General features: G+C 43.9%; 1 protein-coding gene and 1 long non-coding RNA gene across 7 annotated transcripts; one reads left to right on the top strand and one right to left on the bottom strand.

The window, feature by feature from the left end:
- Positions 1 to 1,271: 1,271 nt before the first annotated feature.
- Nup42 (nucleoporin 42) lies at positions 1,272 to 18,306 on the bottom strand. 5 transcript variants are annotated; one of them, NM_001109217.1, is made up of 7 exons: positions 18,067 to 18,306; positions 15,772 to 15,994; positions 13,868 to 13,962; positions 10,154 to 10,230; positions 7,537 to 7,623; positions 3,610 to 3,694; positions 1,272 to 2,899 (listed from the first exon to the last, which is right to left on the bottom strand). In NM_001109217.1, the coding sequence occupies exons 1-7, from the start codon at positions 18,191 to 18,193 to the stop codon at positions 2,337 to 2,339; spliced, it is 1,257 nt and encodes a 418-aa protein (NP_001102687.1). In that variant the 5' UTR covers positions 18,194 to 18,306; the 3' UTR covers positions 1,272 to 2,336. The 5 variants fall into 5 exon arrangements, with proteins under 5 accessions (NP_001102687.1, XP_038963998.1, XP_038963999.1 ...); XM_039108070.2 differs by lacking the exon at positions 18,067 to 18,306 and adding an exon at positions 15,520 to 15,690 and having other exon boundaries at positions 1,891 to 2,899; positions 15,772 to 15,900; XM_039108071.2 differs by lacking the exon at positions 18,067 to 18,306 and having other exon boundaries at positions 1,891 to 2,899; positions 15,896 to 15,994.
- On the top strand, positions 18,166 to 20,317 carry LOC134486544 (uncharacterized). 2 transcript variants are annotated; one of them, XR_010065741.1, is made up of 2 exons: positions 18,166 to 18,294; positions 18,790 to 20,317. It is a non-coding gene; the product is annotated as an uncharacterized LOC134486544 (long non-coding RNA). The 2 variants fall into 2 exon arrangements; XR_010065742.1 differs by lacking the exon at positions 18,166 to 18,294 and adding an exon at positions 18,304 to 18,657.
- Positions 20,318 to 20,402: the final 85 nt, after the last annotated feature.

A 20,402-nucleotide genomic window follows, 5' to 3' on the forward strand; every position in this document is an offset into this window, starting at 1 on the left:
TCCAGCAGCACCCCTGCCTGGCCACGCTCCCTGACACTGTGGTAAAGGATGGTCCTCTGAAACAGTAAGTCCTCAACTAAATGCCTTCTTAGAAGAGTGGCCTGGGTCACAGTGTCTCTTCATAGCAATAGAACAGTGACCAAGACAGTGTATTAGACCAGTTAGGCTGGCTGGGCATTGTGGCACATGCCTGAGCCTCAACCACTTGGGAGGTAGAAGTGGCAGGATTGCAGGTTCAAAGCCAGAATGAGACACACACTGAGAGTCTGTCATCAAATAAAATGAAGACAGTGCCAGACAGGAGGTAGGGGACATCACTTTCCTGCAAGTTTCTACCAGTAAGTTTCTCTATAAGGACCCAGTGTTATTTTCCTCAACAATGGAATTTGGAGCATAAATAGGCACCTTACAATGTTTCAAATGTAAGCTTCTCGCAATCATGGCCATGATGTTATTGACTCTATGGATAAGATTTAAAGGCTAGCTCCTTTTATCTTATCCAGCTGGTGAAAGACCAAACAAAACCGACTCACCTCAAAGCCAGTCTTTACAGGTTGTTTCTCTGCTTAGCTTAGAGTTAAGTGGCCTAGCTCTGGTAGCTTACCGAAGTTCCACACAGACTTGGCTTCAGGGCAAGTTCCTCTCTAGTCTGGATCACAGGTAAGCACTGCTGTGCCCAGGTAGATTATTATAACCCAACATAATTGACACTAATGGGGCCATTTGTGTGTATCTTCAGAGCCTTAAAGAAGTTAAATGGGACCTAGGGAGCCCATAATCAATCGTTAAGAGTCAGAATGCACCTCCTTTTTCCTACACTGAAACTTAATCGCCAACGGGACAGTAACAAGGTGTTCCTTTAGGTGACTAAGTCATTAGGCTGGACCCCTTGATGGATTGGGAACCCTTAGGGAAGGCCTTGAGGGAACAGGCTTACTCTGACGTAAGGACATACATAGCCTTCATCATTTGCTGACTCTCTCTCTGCCACGTAGTGAGTCACCTCTGCAGGACAGACACTGAAATTATGCTCTGGATTGCAATATAAGGAACTCATGAGGAATCAATTTCTGTTCTCTATAAATCTCAGGCAACAGGAATGACGAAGCATTCATCTATTGGCAGGTCTCATTTGAGGCCTTAGGGTTCATGAAGCAGAATTCTAGGACTCTATTCTGTTGGAACCCACAGACCAAAGCAGGAACAACTGATGTTCTACTTACTAAACAGAAAACATAAAAACAATCCTGAGAATGGCTTTGCTCTCACATGCCTCTGAAGTTAGATAGGCATCACACTGTTTAAAAGGATCCCAGGGACTGAATGCCTTGCACATATGCATGAACATTTGGAGGGCCCATCTTTCAATGGGTAAGCCATTTGGTTTTCTGGTCTACTATATGAGTGTGTGTTTGTGCACAGGTATGTGTGGTGGGCAAAGATTGGTGTTGGGTGTCTTCCCCCATCAGTTCTCCATCCTTAGATTCTGACAGGGTTTCTGGAAATCGCTGCTCAGCGAGTTCTGGCATCTACTCGTCTCTGCTTCTTCAGTGCTGAGGACTAAGTGCTGGGTATCAACTCAGGTCCTCACATACACAGCAACTGCTTCGCCCACTCAGTTTATTTCCCCCATGTAAAAAGTTAGGGCTTAGGATTGGAGAGATGGCTCAGAAACTCAGGACTGTTGTTGAGGACTAGAGTTCAATTCCTAGCACCTCTATACAGTGGCTCACAACCATCTGTAACCTCATAGGCAGGCACAAGTCAGAGTTGGGGGATGTGGCTCAGTGACAAAGAATTGCCTATCATGCACAGGACACTGTGCCTGGGTTTGATCTGCAGCAACCACTGTCCACATCCCTATAAAAAGGGGCAGATAGTGAACTGGAAGAAGGTGAAAATTACTTTATTCAATACACTGTATGAGTTCCACTCATAATTACAGCCCAAAATATTTCCCTTGCTTATTGACTTTTTGGCTGTCCTTTATTTACCTAGATGTTTAGAAAAGTTAAATCTCTCAAATTACTGAAAGCTTCCATATACACATAAACTCATCAAGACAACCTCAGAAGTCATAGTTAGGGTGGAGTATGGGTCAGGTAGTACTCGCCTTGCCTGGGTGAGGCCCCAGTGATTCCCAGCACTATAAAAACATTGCTTTAAAAGCCATCAGATCTTTCTCTTTGAAGGTCCCACACAGAGCTGCTGGTCTCTTACCACTCTGTGCTGAACACACTGGCCTGAATGTGAGGCGTTCTGGGTGCTCAGCCTCTCAGACTGCAGGCTGCACAGCGAGCCTGGCTAAAGCACTCTTTCTGTATTGCACCCGGTCCTTATACAGTCAGAAGCTCAACAGGTGGCGGCTTCAGTGGGATTTTCCCCAGGGTAAATTTCTGGGACTGAAACTGTTCCAGTTCTTCCTTCGTCAGCTGATCCCTGGGTGTGAACAGCGCGTTATCCGGGGCACTGGAAGCTGGGACAGAGCTAGATATGCTGCTACCTCCAAACACGTCAGTGCAAGGCTTGGCAAACACAGTCTGAGAATGTGGGCTAGGACTGCCGAAAGCAGCCACAGAACTTCCAAAGGCAGGGGCTGTGGCAGGGCCAAAGGGACTTGTTGCCATGGGAGCTGGAAATCCTGAAAACCCAGGCGATCCAAAGCTGGAAGCTTCAGGGCTCTTGAATGAAAATGACGCAGCAGATGTGGCTTCAGGTTTCCCAAGTCCAAAGGCTGGAATGGAGGACGAGACAGCAGAGCCAGCAGAGGGCCCAGCCCCAAAGGCTGGGTGACTTCCAAACACCGAGGTGTTTCCAGAAGGAGCAGTGGCCAGTCCAGGGCTTGTTTTAAAACTGAAGCTCTGAACAGTAGTGCTGCTGCTGTTATTCACCGGAAAACCTACAAACAGACTACAGTTGGGAAGTGTAGCCGCACCACTCCTTTCTCGTTTCAGACATGGGGGCGGGGGGGGGGGGGAGAGACCTGAAAACAAACTTAAAACCAGCCCTCTCAGCCCCACTGCCCGGTCATGACTGTGGCCGTGACCCACTGCACCCATGAGCAGAGTGGGGTGTGCACTTTTGGCTTGCCATCCTTTTCAGCAGTGTGGCTGTGTGATTGCTAGGCGCTGACAAAGGTCTCAAAGGCACTGCTGCTACACTGGGTGCTCCTATCAAGTCCCCTGAGGGCCTTGCTGTGAAGGCGGAGCTTGCCTGGGACTTCCAACTCTCTATTTCAGCCTCTTTCCCACGCCTAGTTTCCCATGAGGCTGAGAAACATTCCTAAAACTTCTCCTGGAGCTGGTGTGCTGGTTCCCATCTGAAATCCCACTGCAGGGGCAGAGGCAGAAGGATCAAGAGTCCTGGTTCAATAGTGAGTTCCAGGCCAGGCTACACAGTAATGCCCCGTCTCAGAGACAGTAGTCTATAAGCTGAGCTGCAGCAGTCCCCTCACCCCCTCCACCAGCCTGTCTTTCCAAAGCATTTGTGGAGCTAAGCTCTTCAAGGCTCCACAATGGAGGAATTTGTGAGAATTATTTAAAATGGTGACTCAGGCTTTCTAAAGTTGAAATCCACAGAATCCCACTTTTCTGAGCCACATTGTCTTACCTGGTGACCCAAATGTCCCTGCTTGCTTGCTTCCAAATCCAAACGCAGGTGCTGCTTGACTGACTGCATCCTTTAAGTCAGAGAGCTTAAACCAAACAAATGCAATACCTGATGAATAATCACCGCAGACTGCTGCTACACCATACAAATTTAAACTATCATTCAAGTACGCACTTTTAACATACAAAATGTCCATAATGTGATCATGAAAAGGAAGGATATGCCTCCACAAACTATAAAGTCCACTGTCATGAACATCTACATAAAACTGCTCTAGACATGAACAATGGTATCTCTGGCTGGGGAACAACTGACTTTTATACTTGCTAAATTTCAACTTGTTAAATTTCACTTGTTTAACTCAATTTATTAAATTAAAATTGTTAGAATTCGGGCTGAAGAGATGGCTCAGTGGTTAAGAACACTGACTGCTCTTTCCAGAGGTCCTGAGTTCAATTCCCAGCAACCACATAGTGGCTCACAACCATCTGTAATGGGATCCAAAGCCCTCTTCTGTGCATGTGTCTGAAGACAACAGCTACAGTGTACTCATATACACAGAATGAATAAATTAAAAAAATGTTAGAATTCAACTTGTTAAAAACATTATAATCAGAAAATCATTTTTAAATTCTGATACACTGTATCCATATATAAAAACTTAAAGGATAAATAAAACTGCACTTGACACTAACACACATGTCAGTGTTTATCGAGTTAAACCTGTGTGTCAGTCGCTCTAGACACAGGAGACAGGACTGTCAGAGTATGCCTGGTCTACACACTCAGACGCTTCAACCCAAGTGTGGTTGCAGTGTTGTAGAAAGCTTACCACTGAAACTCCAGTATCAGACTGTCCCACTCTGCTAACTGACAACACCCTTTCAAGGAACCTTTCACCCACTCCTTCCCACTAAGACAGTTTTCTTTCTTCCTCCTTTTTCTTTCTTTTCCTTCTCCCCCCACACCCCCACACATCCCCCCTCTTGTGAGACAGGGTTTCACTATGCATCCTTGGCTGTACTGGAACTGCTACATAGATTAGGCCTTGAGCTCATAGATATCTACTTGCCTCTACCTCCTAAGTGCTGGGACTGAAGTTGCACAGCATTGCACCCAGCTTGAAAACCTTCAGGCTGAGCTTCCTTTCCCTGGAAGTGCCTTAGACAATTTTATCTAGTTAAATAAAGCTAGTTTTCAACATTCCTCATGTCCTCATGTTGCAGTGTCCCCCCAAATAACAAAATTATTTTAGTTGCTGCTTCAAAACTGTAATTTTTCTTTTTTTTTTTTTTTGGTTCTTTTTTTTTCGGAGCTGGGGACCGAACCCAGGGCCTCGCGCTTCCTAGGCAAGCGCTCTACCACTGAGCTAAATCCCCAACCCCAAAACTGTAATTTTTCTACTGTCATGAACTGTAAATAAATATCTGATATATAGATGTCTTATATGTGACCTCTGTGAAAGGGTCATCTCCCTCAGGTTAAGCAGAGTTTTGACATATTTTAGTGACTCCTAACACACAGTCACCACAAACACACTTCTACTACTCTTAAGAGCTGCCTACATCCTGCCCAGGCAGACGGGCAGATAACAACCCTCGCTCCACTTCTAGTCCCACACGATTGCTCATTAGCTCATCACTACAGACAAGCTGTGGTTCATAACGAAGGAATTATATAGGTTCTCTTTTGTTTTGTTTGTTCCTTGCTTCTTTTGACAGGAGGAGTAGTCACTAATAGGTGAATGCATAAACAAATGTAAGTACACTATACTCATGACAAAGGAGTAACAACGGCGACGTGCTAAGCCACAGGTTGTTCCAGAAGAGCAGCTCCAGAAGAGCAGCGGAGGGACCTTACATTAACAATGGACTTCAAACATTCATCCCAGAGGGAAACTGTAGTTCCTTAGACTCAGATGTCACTGTCCTACCAGCTCTCGGCAATGGTGATGGGGCCACTTCTCAGCTGGGTCAGAATGTGCCCCACTAAATTCAAAGGGCTCACAGCCTTGCGAGATGAGTAAACACATTTGTAATATTTTCCAATTTTCAAAACTAGTCCTACCCCAGTTAAAAACTTTATGTTAAAAGTCTTAAAACTTATTTATTTATTTAGAAACCAGGTCGAAGCATCCCAGGCTGTCTTGGAGTCCAGTATGTAGATCAGGCTGTTCTGAATTCAGAGACGTCTATCTCTCCCTGTCTGCCCAGGGCTGGGACTAAAGGAGTCTGCCATGTCTAACTGAAAAATGGTTTTAAAAGGCACAACTGTCCCTACTGTTCTAAGAAACAGAAATAAGTTCTAGAACTTCAGCTACAGATGACCACGTGATGAGGGCGCATGAGCACTCAGTGATAGGACGTGTGTGTGTGAGCACAGGGTGAGGGTGTGTGTGTGAGCACAGGGTGAGGGTGTGTGTGAGCACAGGGTGAGGGTGTGTGTGTGAGCACAGGGTGAGGGTGTGTGTGTGAGCACAGGGTGAGGGTGTGTGTGTGAGCACAGGGTGAGGGTGTGTGTGTGAGCACAGGGTGAGGGTGTGTGTGTGAGCACAGGGTGAGGGTGTGTGTGAGCACAGGGTGAGGGTGTGTGTGAGCACAGGGTGAGGGTGTGTGTGTGAGCACAGGGTGAGGGTGTGTGTGTGAGCACAGGGTGAGGGTGTGTGTGACCACAGGGTGAGGGTGTGTGTGTGAGCACAGGGTGAGGGTGTGTGTGTGAGCACAGGGTGAGGGTGTGTGTGTGAGCACAGGGTGAGGGTGTGTGTGTGAGCACAGGGTGAGGGTGTGTGCGGGCACAGGGTGAGGGTGTGTGAGGGCACAGGGTGAGGGTGTGAGGGCACAGGGTGAGAGTGTGTGAGGGCACAGGGTGAGGGTGTGTGTGTGGGCACAGGGTGAGGGTATGTGTGTGGGCACAGGGTGAGGGTATGTGTGTGAGGGCATAGGGTGAGGGTATGTGTGTGAGGGCACAGGGTGAGGGTGTGTGTGTGTGGGCACAGGGTGAGGGTGTGTGTGAGGGCACAGGGTGAGGGTACGTGTGTGAGCACAGGGTGAGGGTGCGAGCTGTGATCTTCTACAGAGACTTTGCTTTGCCCTTCACTAAGGGGGTTGGAAAGATGGCTCACAGGTTAAGAACATTGTTCTTCAAGAGGGCAACCAACCAGAGCTTCCAGGGACTAAGCCACTACCTAAAGACTATACATGGACTGACCCTGGGCTCTAACCTCATAGGTAGCAATGAATATCCTAGTAAGAGCACCAGTGGAAGGGGAAGCCCTGGGTCCTGCCAAGACTGAACCCCCAGTGAACGTGATTGTTGGGGGGAGGACGGTAATGGGGGGAGGATAACACCCGTATAGAAGGGGAGGAGGAGGGGTCAGGGGGATGTTGGCCTGGAAACCGGGAAGGGGAATAACAATCAAAATGTAAATAAGAAATACTCAAGTTAATAAAGATAAAAAAAAAAAAAAAAAGAGGACCTGACTTCGATTCCCTGCACCACATGGCAGTCCTTAACCATAACTCCAGTTCTGGGGGACTGGACACCCTATTCTGACCTCTACTGCATCAGGCACATACTTGGTGCACAGACACACGTGCTGGCAAAACACACATAAAATAATGAAAATAAAAAGCAAAAGCAATAGAGCCAGTGCTCGCCTTTAATCCTGGTGGGCTCAGGGTTCTCTATGAGTTCCAGGCCAGCCAGGGTCATTTCAGATGAGATGCTGTCTCAACAAACACTTGGAAAGCAATCAAGAGCTGGGCCTGGTAGAGCATGGGATAATCACAGCATGGAAGAGACCAAGACGGATGGCTGCGTTCCAGAGCAGCCCGGGCGACGGCATCACGGCCTATTTACTTTTGTCTTAAACACCAACACAAAACAAAATACAAGGTACTTCTTTGAAGAAAATTCTTCAGTACTCACCAGAGCTCCTTTGGTCGACATATTTAGATTTTTCAGTTCATTTATCCTACTCCTCCACTGATTTACTAGCTGTTGAACAGAGTTTAGCTGGGGAGAGAAAACAAAAACTACTGAGGACTGACTGTGTGCCAGAGATGTCCCAGCTCCAGCTGCCGACTGCTCTCACTCCCTGTATCTTATGGTTCGTCACCTGGAAGTGCAGAACTGGTGCTATCTGGACAGGAAGGAATATGTGTAGTAGCTGAATGCACAGTGCTGACTGCAGACAACAGAAATTACTCCTTCAGGCACCCAGCTTATGCTACTGGCCCTGTCAGTCAGCCTGGTCTCTTTTGGCTGACTGGTCTGAGTGTTAATCTGTTGGGCAGAACTGCTGTTTGCGTGACTCTGCTTTCCTGGTCTTCATCCTGGATCAGCACCAATGCCTTTCAGATGACACAAGGTCTGAGCTGCAGGACTGGTCGATAACTTCTTAAAATAATAAAAACAATATCCCTTATCACTTAGTACATCATTATCAACTTATAGAACAACACAATTTAAAAAAGGCATTGACCTACATAAAATTAACAGTTCTCACTGTGGTGGTTTGAATATACTTGGCCCAGAGGGAGTAGAACTGTTAGGAGGTGTGGCCTTGTTGGAGGAAGTGTGTCACCAACCAATAGCCTCTCAAAGGTGCTCTTCACAGTGCCAAGCCACAACTCCTTTGCATGACCCCCTCAGTCCTGGGCAGCCAACACAAGTGAGGCTGCACCTTCACCAATGGCCTTCCCTGGCCTCTCACAGTGCCCAGCCTTAGCTGTTCTTCATGACCACGTCATGCCTTCAATACCAGTACCACCTAGGTGACTCTTACACATTACCAAGTACGCTGCAGCATGAGGAACAACCTTGGCTATCTCTGGAACACAGCTTCTTTGTGCTCTTAGAAAACACTTCCCAGAAGATTTCACCTCAGTGATGCTGGTGTCTTCTTTTCTTTTCTTTTTTTTTTTTTAAAGATTCTATTTTTTTTTATTTATTCACTTATTATATATAAGTACACTGTAGCTGTCTTCAGATAGCTGGTGTCTTCTTAATCACGGATTAGCTCCAGCTGACCAGCATCAATGGTCCCAGTAGTCCGTCCCGTCTATTCTTGACTCTAAAGCCAGAGGCACATGGCCGAAGCTGCTGAGTTGTGCTGCCTGCTGGGGCTGGATTATGGCCCCCTTGTTCTATTACATTCTTACCAGCCTTTTTTTCCAACTCCTTCAGTGCCTAAGGTGGGCTGTCCTGAAACATCTGTAGATTGACCTTGAACTCCGAGATCTGCATAGCTCTGTCTCCTTAATGCTGGGATTAAAGGTGAGTACCTTCAGGGCTGGGGATTTAGCTCAGTGGTAGAGCGCTTACCTAGGAAGCGCAAGGCCCTGGGTTCGGTCCCCAGCTCTGAAAAAAAGAACTCCCCCCCCCCCCCCCCAAAAAAAAAGTGAGTACCATCACGCCTGGACCTAAGCTTTTCATTTTTGATTTTAATCAAGTTGAAAACCAAGAATAGCCATCATGGTCCATCCCTTGTCAATTTGACACATGATGGTATCTCCCTATGTCCAAATGAAAACAATAACCAGCCACAGTATTGCCTAATGTAACTCTCCTTCTTACAACTGCAGATGCATATGCTCAGCTGGGTGGGGTCTTGCTGGGTGAGGTCACCACTCCCTTCATTCCACTACTCTCCTTGAACACAGGATTTAGCTTCATCCCACTTCCGGGTGCACCAGTCTTTGAGCCATACATTTTGTATTTTTCCTTTCTAAGCTTGCTACACTTCATCAAAACACTCCATGAGAGTAAACCAGAGGATAAAGTCTATGCTGGGCTTTTTTGAGACTTCTTTGTCAATGTAAATTAATATAAATCTCTTTACCTTAGCAGACTCTTTTGACAAGGGCAAAAAGCAGCAACATTCTTCACCAAAACATCAGAACAACAATCCAGAGTTGAAATCACCCTTGTTGGGTGATCACTAGCACCAATATTTTTCATATTCCTACTAGGTGGCTCATTAAGCCCCACTTAAAGTATTCTACGGCTTTCCAAATCAAAATACCAAAATCCATATTCCTCTAAACAAAACACAGTCTGGCCTATTACAGCAATACCCTAGTTCCTGGTACCAGCCTTAGTTAGAGTCTTCATTGCTATGAAGAGACGCCATGACCAAGGCAACTCTTATAAGGCCAACATTTAATTGGGGTTGGTTTAGTTTCACAGGTTCAGTCCATTATCATCATGGTGGGAGCATGGCAGTGTGCAGGCAGCGTGGTGCTGGAGTTGTTGCTGAGAGGTCTACATCTTCATCTAAAGACAGCCAGGAAAGGACTCCTTTTTGCAGGCAGCTAGAAGAAGCTCTTTTCCATACTAGGTGCAGCCTGACCACAGGGGACTTTCAAAGCCCAGCTTCTCAATGGCACGCTTTTCCTCCACAAAGGCCACACCTCCTAACAGCGCCATGCCCTGTGGGGCCAGCATATTCAAACCACCACTCTCACCAAACATGTCAAAACACAAGGAAGCCACTACCGATACAGGAAGCCGTAACTGGTAGAAGAACAGAAAACAGACTTACATAGCTCTGCAAGTTGTTGCTGGTTAAGAAGTTATGGTACTCAAGCCTCAACTCTTCTGGTGAAATGTCTGTGAAACCTGAAGTGAGGAATCAGTTGGAGTAAACAATAATTACTGTTGATTCTGGTAGTAAAGCTAGAGTTTAAGACAAAATGTGACAAGGCTGGTTATCAGAAAAATTTCAAGGTCACAGGAAAAAAAAATCAAAGCCTATACACGAATGTTTACATTATTAAATTGGAAGAAAATACAGTTATTTCATCTTTGAATGAAGACTTCTGTAAAGATAAAGAGTGAAGGAAAAAAAGAGCGGACCACAGACACATTCAAACCAACACTGTTCCATCTGCAATAAAGAAATGGAGAAGGCAAAGGAGAAGCCCGGAGGACACAACTGCACGCACATGAGTAACACAACACAGAAGCATTGCTCCCAAGTCAGAGCAGACACAGGCAAAGGCAGAGGTCAAGCAGCCCACTACAATTTCAAAAGCAAGTAAAGAAAAAAAGAAAATTAAAAATTCATCTCAGTCATAAAATGCTCTCCTCACAGACTGGCAGACAGTAAGAACACTGTCCCTCAGGTGTGCCGATAGGTGCTGTTCTGAACACACTAAGGGGTTTCCTGGGGCAAACTGTCCATAAAAAGCACAAGTGCTAACTGCTCAGACTCTGACTTACCTTTCCGGGGTTTAACTTCAGACACTTGTGTCATACAAAAGGACGCTTATTCTAATACTCTCATTGATAATTAATGTAGACCAGTGGGGCTTCGGAATGGAGCTCTGCTCCGTGGTAGGATGTTTGCTTGGTATGCATGGGGTCTGGGGCCCTGATGAAAAAGGCAAGTATGCAGAACAAGACTGCACGGTCACTTGATATAGAGCATGTAAGTGCATAAGTAACGTGGTGCAGGATGTTTTGCCTGCATGAATGCATGTGTACCACATGTGTGCCCAGTGTCAGATGGATCCCCTGGAACTGCAGTTAGTCAGTTTGAGCTGACATGCAGAAGCTAAAATCATTACAGGTCCTCTGGAAGAGCAGCTGGTGTTCTTAACATGCATAGATTTTAAAGGAAATACCAAAAATGTCTCAGTTTTTCTATACCACCGAGTGGTTTTATTGTCTACACTAATGGCTGTACTTTTAGCACTGAGAACACTAAGAAAGGCAATGTTTTTATTTTCAACACAGATGTCCTTGGAACCCATGTACCATTTAGTTTACTCCAGTGCAGAAAGCACTCAGGAATCATACTGGATTTATTTTTCTGTATCTAAAATATTAGCATCCTGCTGGTTCAAAACAGAACTCGACTTTGACCAATTCAGTATCCACTGCCAATAGGTCTAAGTCGGTCACCAGCCATCACTTCCTAACTTGTCTCCCTGCCTCTTTTCTTGTCCCCATCCCAAGGGCTCCTTCTCTCTCCTTCCTGTGCCACAGGATCAGACTTTCTAGTCAGACCTCAGCCTTCTGCTGGGGCTCTGCAACAGCTGCACACCCAACCTAATTAGAGCCAACAGCATGTGGGCCTCGGCCTCGGCTGCCGCTGCCGCGCTGGCACTGTGCTGTGTCACTTGTGATTGTCTTTCTTCTATTATTTGGGCTCACTGCTCTCACCTCAAGGCCCCCACACTAGCTGTCATATTGCTAGGAATGTCTTTCCCCAAGCTTCTTCTTTTTTTTTTTTTTTTTTTTCTTTTTTAAGGGCCTTGCGGTTGCTAGGCAAGCGCTCTACCACTGTGCTAAATCCCCAACCCCTTCCCCAAGCTTCTTATACCAGATACCTTCTCATCCTCCAAGGGTTTCATAAGAATGTAACAACTCTCCATCAAGAAACTGTTCACCTCAATCCCTGTTCTTTCAAGCTGTGACTAGTTTCTTATCTGAAGCACAGAATACAGAAATTAGAATACAGAATTATTTGAGTACAATAATTATTTGAGTAGCTATTTTTGCAGGTTTTAGAAGGATGGCATGTAATGGCTAATCCTGGTTGTCCATGACACTCTGGGGAAGAACCCCATTTGAGGAACTGCCTGTCAGACTGGCCTGTGAGAATGTCATGGGACGTTCTCCTGATTACTGACTGACGCATGAGGGCTGAGGCCCAGCTCACTGCAGTTAAAACCATCCCGAGGCAGCTGACCTGGACTGTGTATTGAGATATTTAAAGTGCATCTTCCATGGCTAAGAGAGTTTACTAGTCAGTGATTTTTTTTTTGGGGGGGGGTTCTTTTTTTCGGAGCTGGGGACCGAACCCAGGGCCTTGCGCTTCCTAGGTAAGCGCTCTACCACTGAGCTAAATCCCCAACCCCTAGTCAGTGATTTTTATTTCACTTAGAATAGGGATAATTTTACTTCCTCAAGTTAGATAAATCCATTGGTTTTATCAACAACACTTTTATACCAGCACTGCACATTTCAACACTGAAAGTGGCCATTAGTGTCTTAGTTATTATGAACTTGTATGAACGTATCCAGTGCCTAGTGATATCTCAGAGATAGGCTGCCAGATTTAACTAACAAGAAAAACAAACAAATAAAACAAAAAAGATGTGTACATAAATTGAAATTTCAAATATAAAACAAATTTAAGTATGTCCCATATATTATACAGGATACATATATTGAGAATATTTTCTTATCTGAACTTTAACTTTAATTTAACTGAATGTCCTATATTTTACATGGTCACCCCTATGCAGAGCTCTATTTCAGAGAGATAAGACATTAGGCTTTAGGTCCACTTGTGAATTAAGATTTACTACTTGGCAGTACTTAAGTACTAATATTTAAACCAACCTAGGGCTTACTAAGTTTACTATTTGCTTATGGAACTTACCGCTACCTTAAATGAACTGTTTTCTCAGTTTTTTGTTCTCCTTCACCCAGAACACAAGGTTCCAGGAAGAAGCTCAGCGGCCCAGGGCTTTTGTGTCCCTCGAATGCAGACTGGGGAGCAGGACAGACCAAAGTGAGTAAGTTTTTACCTGAAGAAGGGAGTGCTGGGGTCAACCGGAGGCAAGGGGGGAGGCCTGGCCCTCCTGAAATCTGACCCTGGCTCTGCTGGGCCTCACCAGGAGAGATTCAGGCTCTCCATGAGAGGCTTGGAAGAACTTGGGAGCCATAGGGATCATGGGAAAAAAAAAATGGAAAGAAAAGAATCTTCTACAGAAATGCCATGCCTGTGGCTTCCTGAGATTCTCAACAGGCTTTCTGAAGAAGTGGGATTTTTGGGAGGGAAGAAGAGGAACTGTAAGCAGCAGCAAGGGCTGTAATGGCGGGCAGCGTGGGACCCTCCTGTCTCTGAGGTAACTAGCGAGCGCGCCCTGAGGTTTTACAAAGGGAAACAATAAAGCAGAGCCTTTCCTTAGGTTGACAACTAAAATGTGGTAGGTTCTGATTTTACTATTCTTTCTTGAGAAGAATACAACTTAAAAGAATGACACTGTTGGTTCTCAGTCTCCGAAGCATGATGTTTAGCTGAATACTTGTACTCTAAAAAATATCAAATTCTAGTTAAGTTTGGAATAAATGTCTTTAGCATGGCCCAGTTCTAGACAGTAGAAATTTCCTATTTAAAACCACAAGGACTGGGCTGGTTCCACGGCCTAGCCACAGGGCTTTGGCTTGGCATGTCTGCAGGTCTGGGTCCAATCGTCACCGAGAACCAACCAGCCAACAAGTCAGCACGTGTCCCAGTTACCTGAAATGTTGGGTTTCTTTCTCACTGGTGAGTAAACAGAAAACATCCACTGCCCTGAAGACTCCCAAACCTCTACGTCCTTAACAATTCCTTCCCTGGGAGAAGAAAAGAAATAAAAGTGAGAGTAGTGGATATTTCACTTGCTTGTTGAAATTTGTTACTTATGAAGTTGAATGACTGAAAATTTAAATTCTAGTAAATACATAAATTTACATAGTTTTCATTTTCTTTTTTTTTTTTAGACAGTGTTTCATTCCTTGGCTATCTTGGAACTCACTCTGTAGACCAGGTTGACCTCAAACTTACCTCTGCTTCCAGAGTGCCAGGATTAAAGCCGTGCGCCGCCACCACCACCTTATTTTCTGAAGACTCTTTTCTACCTTAGAAGTTTACAGAACTATGAATTACAACCTGAGCATGGTGGAGCACAGCTGTAATTCCGGCACCTGGGTAAAATTTGACGAGAATTTTGAGGCCAGGCAGGGTAATACAGTGAGTTTAAGGTCAATCTGGGCTATACAACTTGTTTCCAAAACAACAAACACCTTGTATTTTGTAGTTACAAATAATATACAACAATTGATAGTGTTGGCTTCCTAATTCAGAGAAAAACTATGTATTTTGTAGTTACAAATAATATACAACAATTGATAGTGTTGGCTTCCTAATTCAGAGAAAAACTAATCGATATACTTAAGAATTGTCAGAAATATAATATTTTTTAAGGAACTAAATACAGTGTACCATATTTTTTAACTGGAAACAACAGAAAGCACTACTATTAGTCATAGAGAATCATTAAAACTTAAGAGTGGGTTATAGGACTTCAGACATGTTTTACTTAAATTCTCGACTTTGTAATATGAGAAGCAGGTCCATGCACTTAAAACATACACTTTTAAGTAATTTATTTCTAGTTTTATGTGCCTGGATGTATGCCTGTGTGAGGGTGTTGGATCCCTTGGAACCACAGTTACAGAAAGTTGTGAGCTGCTATGTGGGTGCTGGGAATTGAACCCAGGTCCCTTGAAGAACAGCCAGTGTTCTTAACTGCTAAGCTACCTCTTCAGCTTTCAGGTCTGTGCATTTAACAGCTAATCTCAACAAACTTATACATTAATAAATTAATGTTTCTTTCCTGTCAAATGCGACCATTAACTAGTCAAGTGATAGGTATCACAAAGAATGTTATTACACTTAGAATTGAAACACACACACACACACACACACACACACAGACAGACACACACACACACGCACACACACACACTTGATGCTTGCCCAATACAGTTGAAGATTTAGGTTCAGTCCTTAGTATTTCAGAAGCAAACAGCTGGTGAGGGGACACACACCTTTAGTCCCAGCAACCTGGAGGTAGAGGCTGTGAGACCTGAGTTACAAGTCAGCCTGGGCTACATAGGGACACCCTGCCTTAAAATAAAACAAAGCCCACCTGCCCCCTCAAAAAAAAAATACCCCAAACAAACCTAAAAATCCACTCTTTATGGCACTTCAAATAGAGTAACTGGAATAAAGGTTTTACAAAGACACATGTGTGCTATAACCAGTAACCTTGAGGATAGCAATTGTTCTGAATTATCCAATACTCTGTAACGAGCGCAGAGCACACGGACCATTTAAGCAAGACTAACCTTTGAAATGTGCTAGTACAGTAGGAAGTGGACCAGTGCAGGCAGTCCTAAGAACGCACACTGCTAAGTGACGCGGTCTGAGATGCTCACAGTGTGAACAGGCTGGCTGGGCCACAGGACCGTGGCCGACTTCTTTTTCTTGTTTTGTTTATTCTGACTTTCAAAACCATTCTTTTTTAAAAGAAAATACTGTAAGTGCTTCTGGAAAAACCAATCAATTGGGTGGTGATTTTCTATGGCACTTTAACTCACAGAAGTTTCTTTTCATCTTTCTGCTCATCAGAGAGAGGTGAGGCAAAAGGGTTTTGAGGTGACCCAAAGCCTCTGCTGGTAGAAGCTCCAGAATCAAAAGGGCCGAAGGGCGGTTTGTCCTGACCTCTGCTGCCACCCCAGGGCGTGCTCTTGGAGAAACTGGACGGCTGGATGACATTGGAGTACCTCTGGCTGCCTGCATTCCACCCCCGACGGTTACCCCCTGAAATCATCAACAAAACAACCAGAAAATTGGTAACTTTTTCAAATCTTGAAAATCTCTATAACATTTTATCTTATGTCTTGAAATTATACAAAGGCTAATAAAGTGCTATTTTCTACTAGTCTTAAATGGCGATCTCTTTCTGATTTACAGCTTATTATATGTTATAACAAATCACATGAAGTTCTATTTACATTAAAAAATAATATCAAGGCCAGCACTGTGGAGGGAGAGACAGGCAGACCTCTAAATTCCAGGTCAGCCAGGGCTACATAGTGAGGTCCCATCTCAAAAAGCAAATAAGAAACCCAAAACCCAAATCGACAAAAGGCAACAAGATGAGATCAGTGTGATCATAGAAATATAGAAATATATCGCTGAGTTCAGTGTTAAGCCTATTAAATTGACCATGGGGGGAATAAATTAAAAAATACTCTAAATATCTCTAAAAGCTTTGGGGTAAGCCAGGCATGCTCAGGACCTCTGTTTGACCTAGCACTGGATGTGTGTGTGCTTCTGCACTGGGCCATACGGAGACAATGAATGAAAGAGAACAATCAATAAACTGGACAATAAAAAGGGTTAAACTTTGCTTTCTGTAGTTAAATAGGTATTTAAAAGGCATTGCCCCAGTCTTTACTCTGTGAACACAGTGCCCACCCACCTATCCTTCATACGGAGATTACGGAACATACTAATAGGTGGATAAGTACAGTGTAGGTTTTTCACAACTCATAAATATATTAAAAAATAGCTAACTGGACTTGTTGAGGTTTCAATATTGTTTTTAATCTTATCACTTCCCAGATGATGCTAGGATAAAATAATTTATCTTAGAATTTAGAAAATATGCCATTTAATATATACTAAAAACAGAGCAATGGGTGTACCCATATTCTAAACTACTCAATAAATCCAAAGAGAAAGAAGGCAGCTGAACTGATCTCTGAAGCAGGAATTAATGGCATTATGGCATTTTGTTTTGAAGTTCCAAATCTGTTGCTGGGGGATTACACAGCATGGAAATAAAACTTCCTTTATGCTGCCGCTCAGTGGCCATAATTTTAGCCTTAAAATTCCAAAGCATTCTTTTTCTTTATTTTCATCCTAAAGTTTTATTTATATTTTATTTTTCACCTAATTATCTATCTACTGAACACTTACTTGCAAATTACTACATTTAAAGTAGGTTTCCAGAAACCAAACATTACTCTTAGCAGTCCCGGAGTACATCAATATCTATGCGACCCTGAATCCTAATTTGGAGTCCTTCACTAGACAAGACTGTAGATGATACAATCTGCCTTCTCCACGAAGAGTAGAAACATCAAACTACCATGCAACCGGGAGCTGGAGGGGTCTTAAAGAGAAGGGGAAAGAGAAGTACCCACTGATACCGTCAAGAACTAGGTTCCGGTTCGATAAGAACTGGGCAGTGGTGGCACATGACTTTAATTAAGCACTCAGGAGGTAGAGGCAGGTTGATCTCTGTGAGTTCAAGGACAGCCTGGTCTACAAAGAAGAGTTTCAGGACAGCCAGGGCTATTACACAGAGAAATACTGTCTCTAAAAACCTAAAAACCAAAACCAAAGCAAGCAAACAAACAAAGAACAACAAAACCCACCACCACAACAAAGCCAAAAAGAAAAAAAAAAGCCAAACAAATAAAACAAATAAAAAATTAAGAGAATAAAACGTATTTATCTTTGACTTTTGAAACCTTGTGTTATGCTGGTTTAATGTCTGGTTCCTGAATACCCTTTCCACAAAACCTGTAAGATTCTTGGCCCGGTGTCTCAAGCTACCGACTAGGTAGCCCAAATTTTAAGAGCTTGTGATCAAGAACAAGAGAGTAGGGCAAAGAGTCTGAACGAGACTTCTCCCAATCGCTGCCATTCACCAACATTAAAAACGCAGTTTGGAAGTAGCACCCAATCCAAACGCCTGTCCACATCTAACCAGTGGAAAGAACGAGCCCAACTACTGGGCGAAACATCGGAAGCCAGGGCAGATGTCAGGGTGAAGGAGAGCGTCTGCACCACGTGACCCTGGCTCAGGGCTCAGCCATCACCTGAGGGCGGCTGCTGCTGTGGTGGCGGCTGCCGGGCCCCGGCCGCACCCCGGGCGCCGGGATGCTCGTTCCAGCAGCGGTCTCCGAAGCGGCACCGGCCTTGAAGGAAAAACTGGCAAATGGTCATCGTAGCGCCGTCGCAGCCCGTCCCTACTCGCGGTCAGCTGCGAGGGCCCAAGCTCCAGCAACCGCGGTCCGGCTAGTGTGACGTCATCTCCCCGCGCCCAGGTTCTGTGACCTATCTGTGCGGCGAGAGGCGTGGGCTTTAGCCAATGGGGTTTGAGAGGAACTGAGACGTCAGCGCTCGGGTAAAGGAGTCCTGAGAAAGCGGGCTGTTGAAAAGGAACGCAGGCATTGGATCCCGGAACCGCACCCGAATCTAGAGGATACCAGACAACCAGCAACCCTCTACTTGGCTGCAGTTTGCGAGACTCATTCGTTCTTTACATTTACTTAGAAAAAAAAAAAAGGGGCCTGGCCGTTTATCATAAGGGAAGACTTACAGAAAGTCAGCTGTAACTAGGACATAGTACTCAATGCAGGCGAAAAGCATCTATTAGTTCCTTAGTTGGTACCGTCTTAAAATTTCACGTAAATGTTGCCTTTTGAAATTTTATCAGGAAGAATGAAAAAATGTAAAACCGACACAGCAACAGCCTGTTTTTCCTTAGGAGCACAGTTTCAATTTACTGGTTTTTGTTTGTTTTGTTTTTGTTTGTTTAGATACAGTCTTAGCCCCTGGTCGGCCACGAACCCACAGAAATCCACCTATCCAAGTATCAACTTGATTACTTTTAGAATCACCATAGACACATATCCCTGAGCATGTCTGTGAAGATGCTTCCAGAAAGGTTGAACTGGACAGAAGCTGTACCCTGAATGTGGACTGCACCCTCAAAGGAGTGGGCATGCACTGAATAAAAAGGTAAATTCGAGTTGAGCATCCATTGCTGTTGCTAGCCTGCAGTTGCAGTGTGACAGCTGTTTCATATTGAAATCCCTTCCGAGCTGTGATAGACAGCGCCTTTAATCTGCGAGCCAGAATCAACACAATTCCTCAGGTTGTTTTTGCCAGGTTTGTCACAGTAATAGGAAGTATACAAACACATTGAGACCCAGTCTGGTCTCAAAAGTTAGTTATCCTCCTGCCTTAGCTTAACCAGTGTGAACTGCCACTATTTTTAATCTTCATACCCCCCACAACAAATTGAATTATGTTAAAAAAGGAATAAAACTAGTAAGATCAGTGTGAAACTTAAGGTATTCAAAAGGATCAATCAGGGTTGAATGCTGCAACCTGCGAAATGCCCAGTTTACTGAAGTTGAGTGAGAATCTGGTTTGGTGCCATATTGAATGGAGTAAATTGGAATTTCCCTAATGCAAACAAATCAAAAAGGAATATACTTAGTTGAATAACTATTTATTAAATGGCACGCTTTGGTATTGGTATATTAAAATATTTCCTGGCTCAAGAAGTTTCCATGAGACTATAATAATAAGTTTTAAAAACTAGACCACAAAGTCACAATTACTGTTTATAGTATGTAACAATTCTTGGCTACTAAACATTCATAGTCAAATTGTGATTCTCAAAAGTAAAAACCATGTATTATCAAAATAGACCACTTCAAAGGACAGAATACTGACAAACCCAGTATCTATTGAAATGAAAGCAAAGTACATTATAGGAAAGGAAATTTTTGAAAAAGTAATGAAATGTACTTTGTATACAATTTTATACAAAGCAGTTTGTATAAAAGTAAAATACTTTGAATAGTTTACTTTAACCCATTTTCCTTTAGAATTGTGTACAATAGTTCTGGGATTGGGGGGAGACACATTCTTATTAGGAACATGATACAGGCTATTAGGGGTAAATGAACTTTATTAAAAGAACAGCTAGTATATTTAAAACATTTTAACAGCATAGTCTACAGGTGTAACTGCTCTGTCAGTATAACTATAGTGTGGTAAGTGAATATTTTGTCGCCAAAAAATTTAGCTACATTAACATTTTTTTTTGTGTTTGCCTGCATGTATGCATGTGCTTCACTGAGTGTGTCTGGTACTTGAGGTAGCCAGAAAGAGGGCATTGAATCCCCTGAAACTAGAGATGTTGATGATTGTGAGCCTCCGAGTGGATGTAAAGGACCACACCTAGGACTTTCTGCAAGAACAAGTGCCATCTCTCCAGCTTCAACTAGCCATAGTGCGAACTTCAATATCCTACATAAAAATGTTTGCAACGTCAAATCTAGTGTTGCAGGATGCTTGATTGTGCTGTGAACCTCCAAGATTGGGTTATTTACTGAAAAAACAAAAGTTTCTAGTTGTG

Source organism: Rattus norvegicus, chromosome 4 (assembly GCF_036323735.1).
Source record: "Rattus norvegicus strain BN/NHsdMcwi chromosome 4, GRCr8, whole genome shotgun sequence".
In the NCBI taxonomy this organism is placed as follows: Eukaryota; Metazoa; Chordata; class Mammalia; order Rodentia; family Muridae; genus Rattus; species Rattus norvegicus.